Here is a 5,628-nt window from a genome sequence, read left to right as displayed (position 1 = left end):
TGGTCTCGATCTCCTGACCTCGTGATCCGCCCGCCTCTGCCTCCCAAAGTGCCGGGATTACAGGCGTGAGCCACCGCGCCCGAGCAATTTTTGTATTTTTTAGTACAGAAGGGGTTAGTACAGAAGGGGTTTGTCCATGCTGTCCAGGCTGGTCTCCAACTCCTGGACTCAAGTGATCCACCCACCTTGGCCTCCCAAAATGCTGGGTTTACAGCCATTAGCCACCGCGCCCAGCCCCTTACATCTTTTCTTACTGCCTTCTGTACTTCCCAGTTCTGAGGCTATGAAGATCCTCCTGCAGCATCTTCTAAAAGCAGTACTGTGTGTCTCACGGTTAGGTCTGGAACCCGTCTTTTCTGAGCGTCTGCGGCACACGTCTGCTTCATCCTCCCAACCCAGGACTGGAGTTGCCCCAGACGTGACAGGGGAGTTCCCATAAGGGAGTGTCCCAAACCCTCAGAGAAAGGACCAGTTGGGATCCCAAAGGAGCGCTAAATGCCAACTCAGAGCACTAATTAGGGGAACATTGGCATAGAGAGCTGCAGCTGGCCTGGAAACCGACAGTGAGGGACAAGGTGTTCTACTTGGGGGCCTCGAAACTGACAGTGAGAGACACGGTGTTCTACCCGGGTGTGCCCGCATTGCGGGGCCAGGGTATAGGGTTTATGTGCAGGTTTAAGGCATTATGTTCCAGGCATGAAGAGGCTGCGTCTAGATCTGCCATTTGCTGCTCCACAGTCCCTGGGGCCTCAAGTTCCTCATCTGTGACAGTGGGGTTGTGGTGACCCTTCTCTCCGAGGACTATTGTGTGGGACAGCAGTCCTGTCCTGTGCAGCAGACCTCAGAGGGCACCTGCACTGTTCCCAGCATCCTTCATTGTTAGAGTCTCTCAGCCACTCTTTGATATCCACTTTTTATCCCCATTTAAATGTCAGAAAATGAAGGCCCTGTTGATGGTTCTCAAGGGGATCCCCAGACCAGCAGCATTAGCTCACCTTGGAACGTGTGAGAAATGCACACCTGAGCCCCCCCAAGACCTGCTGAGTCAGCGCCTGGAGGGGGAGCAGGAGAGGACCCTGCCCCAGTGCTTAATCTGCCTTCCAGTGACTCTGACGCTGTAGCACTTGAGAAACACTGAAGGAACTTCCCTGACGTTGGAACCTGGGTGTACCTGACTCAGGCCCATTCTTCTACGGCCGCCCTAAACTGCCAGCCACTTAGCTTTTGAATTAGGTAGAACGATGTTATTTGAGGAAAGTGAATTATTTGTCCCCTGAAGAAAAGTGGGCATGCTTTGCTTATGCTCCCTCTTCCTCCTACATGGGGACCACGGGGAGGCCAGACCCCTGGTGATGTGGATATGGGACCCTGAGGTCCTCATCTCAGTGGTAGACTGAGCTGTCCTGTTTGTTTCTTGCAGCTGCTCAGATGGAAGATAAAAAGCCCTTTATCCTCTCTTCCATGAGGCTTCCTCTCCTGGACACCAACAGCAAGGTAAACCACATGGGCCAGCCCAGGCTGCACCACCACACCACAGGCAGCTGCAGGGTGTGGCCAGGCCATGCTGTGAGGTCACCCACCGACCAGGCGGCCACCACCCTCGACTGGACTGAGCTTGGGAACAAAGGACGACAGTGTGCCATTCAGTGTGTGGCTGGTGCTTTTCCCACATCTCACTCAGGAAACAATCCCCAAGACCACCCCACACTGGCGCCAGTTACAGGCCTGCGGGTCCCTAGCCCCTCCTTCAGGCTCAGTGATTCTCTAGAAGGAGCTGGAGCTCACAGTGCTGCTCTGCTCATGGTGATTGCAGTGAAAGGATGCAGGTCCACGTCAGCCATGGTTGGGGTGCCTGGGACAGAATCCAGGAGGGCCCACACACACAGAGCTCCCAGCCGTCCTCCCCTGGGGTCGCGGACAGCATTAGACCCCCGCCCCTCCTCTCAGCAGCAATGTGAGTCAGCGCACACAGAGCATCAGAACTAGGGAAGCTCCTGCCTTGGAGTCTGTCATGTGGACCCGGTTGGTGCCCTCGTGGCTGAGCTGTCTCCAGCCCCTCTGGAGGTGGAGCTGATGCCACGTGGCCCGTAGCCCCCACCTGTCACATGAGACCATCTGGTGTGGTCCAAGACCCCAGGTGGACAAGAACATTGTTACCAGGCCAGATATTTGGAGCTTAGTGATGACTTCCCAGGACCCCAGGGCAGAGGCCAGGCCTGTCTTTGGGTGGGTGGATCTTTGCGAAAGTTAGGACTGCCCTCAGATGACCCAGGGGCTGCTGTCTTGGGTAGGACCTGCTTGCTACAAGGGGAGCAGAGACCCCCAGCCCTCTGGGGGCTGCTCCAGCCTTTGTGCTGGGCCTCCTTTTGGGGTCCTTCTGTGAGACTCTTGTGTTTCCCCAGAAGCTACTGAAACGGACCCCATGCCACATCTGTTGCGGTGCCCCTTACATGTCCACACACTCCCCAACGTTCAGAGCTCTTCCCAACATGCCCCTGACAGGGTTTTCTGGTCCTTTTGGACGCCTGCAATGCCAGGTGGTTAAACACACACAGTCTGGGCAGTCTGGGACCAACCGGCTCGCTCCTCCACACCCACCCTGTTCCCTGAGATAGCACAAGGAGAAAGTGCTCAGAGAAGCCTCCTCGGGGTGGGGACACTGGACCTGACAGCTGAAGGGGAAAAGGCATGGTCGCGATGCTGGAGAAAAGGATCCCCAGGGAGGCAGCACGGGCAGAAGCCATGGCTCAGGGGAATGGCTGGTTTGGCCGCATTGGCCTGGCTGTGCCTTCGAGTCACCAGGCATAGTTACTGGGTGAGGCCGGACATGCAGGCTCAACTCCTAGGATTGTTTGGGTGGTAACTGCAGATTCAGGGACTAGATTTATGGTGCACGCAGGAAACATGGGGATCACACGAGAGAAGCTAGCTCAGAAGGACATCAGCCCCATCCCCTGAGGCCAGGGTGAGCCCCGGAGGGAGGGACGGGTGTATCTGGAGCCTGGGAAGGGCAGCCGCAGATGCACAGGCGGCGGGGGTTGGGGGCAGGGTGGCTTTGGGAGGAGCCCTCAGCAGAGGCGCTGTCAGAGTTGGGGTGCAGCTTGGTGGAAGTGGATAGAGGAGGGAAGGTGAGAGAGATGTTCCCGTCTGGCAGCAGGGGAGGGAGGCAAGGGGAACGGGAGGAAAAGAATCCTTCCCTGTGGACCTGAGCACATCCGCAAGCTGGTGGGAAGGCTGCCTTCCGGGGACGAGGGGGCCTCCACACAGCCTAGGGACAGAGAAAAAGGCAGACACAGGCGCAGGTGGGTACAGGTACGTCCAGCTACAGGTGTAGGTGCAGGCCCAGGTAGGTAGGTATAGATATGGGTGTGGGAGCAGGCTTAGGTGTGGATGTGGATGCAGGTATGGATGCAGGCACAGGTGCAAGTGCGGTTGCAGGCATAGGTGTGGGTATAGTGTGGGTGTTGGCGCAGGTATGTGGGTACAGGCTCAGGTGTGGATACAGGTAGGTACAGGTGTGAGTACAGGTGCAGGCCCAGATGTGGGTGCAGGTAGGTCCAGGTACAGGTGTCAGTGTAGCTGCAGGTGCAGGCACATGTGTGGGTGTGGGTGGGAGGAAGAGTGAGGTTCCTCTCTGCTGGCTGGACTGGCATGGCAGTCTCTGCATCTCCTTCCTGATCTCCCATTTGTTCTGGGCAGGTGAAGCGGGCAGTGGTGCAGGTGATCAGTGCCATGGCCCACCACGGCTACCTGGAGCAGCCTGGAGGTGAGGTGATGATTGAGTACATCGTGCAGCAGTGCGCGCTGCCCCCCGAGCAGGAGGTAAGAAGCTGCCACCTTTCCTGCCTCCTAGGCCCACGCTGCCCCTGACCTGTGTCAGGAGCCACTGGCCCGGCAGAGGGTGGATGCGTGGGCTGCAGTCTGCGTGCGGAGGTGCCCTCTGCTGTCTTTTGTTTGTTAATAGAGACAGGGTCTTGCTCTGTGGCCCAGGCTGGAGTGCAGTGGCTATTCTCAGGTGTGATCATAGCACGCTGCAGCCTGGAACTCCTGGGATCAAGCAACCCTCCCACCTCAGCCCCATGAGACTGCAGGCACACGCCACTGTGCCTGGCTCCCTCCGGTTTCTGAGTCAGAGCCTCTGCACTGAGCCAGTCCTCTCGGCAGCTCCCAGGACTCAGAATGCAGAAGCAGGAAATAGAGTTTGTTCTATTCGGGGCTTTTCTATTTAAGAAGTTACTGTACAAATGCCAATGTCTTCTTGAAGGAGAGCAAGGCAGAACGTGGCGAAATAACCCACAGATGGTCTAGACAGCCTCTGTCACCCTGCACTGCTGCCCGCTGGCTGCTGAGCACATCGGCACTCGAGTCCCTGGCTCTGGGTCTGGTTCTTCAAGTTGGCAAAGCTGGTCTGTCCACCGAGGCCAGCTGAGAACAGAGACGCCGCCCTCCTTGTGTTCTCGTGACCATCACTCTAGTGTCTGCCGTGGCCCAAGTGGGACACGTGGATTTATCTGGAAACATCAGAGATCAGGGAGCGTATGCTGTGATGTTGCCTCTGAGCGCGCGGTCGTCAGTGAGGAAGCTGCGCACGTGTCTGTTCTGCAGGCCCCAGCAGGTGGGCCACCATCAGCTCAGCTGCTTCTGACCTCAGCGTCTTCACAGCAGCTCCATGGGTCATCAGGCATGACCTGGAGAGCCAAGGCCTCTGTTTTAGTCTTTTAGTTCCCAAGGTTTGGGAGTTGGAAGTTTCTTTGAATATTAGAAAACATTATTAAGGTTTTCTAAAACCAAAAGAAAAACCATTTTGAATAGATGTAATCTCACAGACTCAAATATTTTTATCTATATAATAATAATTATTATTATTTTTGAGACTGGGTCTCGCTCTGCCACCCAGACTGGAGTGCCCTGGCGAGATCACAGCTCACTGCAGCCTTGAACTGGGCTGAAGCGATCCTCCTCCCTCAGCCTCCTGAGTAGCTGGGACTACAGGCTTATGCCTCCACACCCGGCTAATTTTTTATTTTTTGTAGAGATGAGATCACACTATGTTGCCCAGGTTGCTTTTGAACTCGTGAGCTCAAGCAGCCCTCCCACCTCGGCCTGAAAAAGTGCTAGAATGACAGGTGCGTGCCACCACACCCCAGCACTCGTGTTTTAACCATAGCACCTTGCTGTTTCTGTGGAGCCTCTCAGTCTGCATTGCTTGATGTGTGGGGTTCAGTGTAACGACCTTTCTACTTTTGCATGTTTCAAATTATTTGTGATAAAATGTTCAAAAAGCAAAGCAGGACATGTTGCTCTGAGACAAGTGGGCCTTGGGGTGTTTGCCAGACACACTGCAGAGGGGGTGAGTGGCAGCGGCAGGCCCTATGGTGCCACTGGGTGCTGGGCTCTGTGGTGCAGCCCAAGGGGTGGTCAAATGATTCTGGAGCAGTCAGGTGCAGGGCCACTGGGGGGAAGAAGACAAATCCAGGGAGTCTCGCCTGGATGTAGATTCCCCTTCAAGGTTTTTGGAGAAACATGAGTTAAAGATTAGAATTAGTTATTATTTTGCCGTTTTATCTCTATTACCCCACCTAACTTTCTTTTTTTTTCCATTTAATTTTTTTTTTTTTTTTTTTTTTT

At 55.2% G+C, this 5,628-nt stretch overlaps 1 protein-coding gene across 2 annotated transcripts in view; it reads left to right on the top strand.

The window, feature by feature from the left end:
- The window catches only part of MROH1 (maestro heat-like repeat family member 1), a 124,765-nt gene that overhangs the window by 79,078 nt on the left and 40,059 nt on the right, over positions 1 to 5,628 (top strand). For both annotated transcript variants that reach the window (XM_011938033.1, XM_011938034.1), the window contains 2 exons: positions 1,421 to 1,494; positions 3,700 to 3,822. In XM_011938033.1, coding sequence (XP_011793423.1) covers positions 1,421 to 1,494; positions 3,700 to 3,822 — 197 coding nt within the window. The remainder of the gene's footprint in view (positions 1 to 1,420; positions 1,495 to 3,699; positions 3,823 to 5,628) is intronic.

This window comes from Colobus angolensis, unplaced genomic scaffold, assembly GCF_000951035.1.
Source record: "Colobus angolensis palliatus isolate OR3802 unplaced genomic scaffold, Cang.pa_1.0 Scaffold17, whole genome shotgun sequence".
Taxonomy (NCBI): Eukaryota; Metazoa; Chordata; class Mammalia; order Primates; family Cercopithecidae; genus Colobus; species Colobus angolensis.
This window is presented reverse-complemented; position numbering and strand designations above follow the sequence as displayed.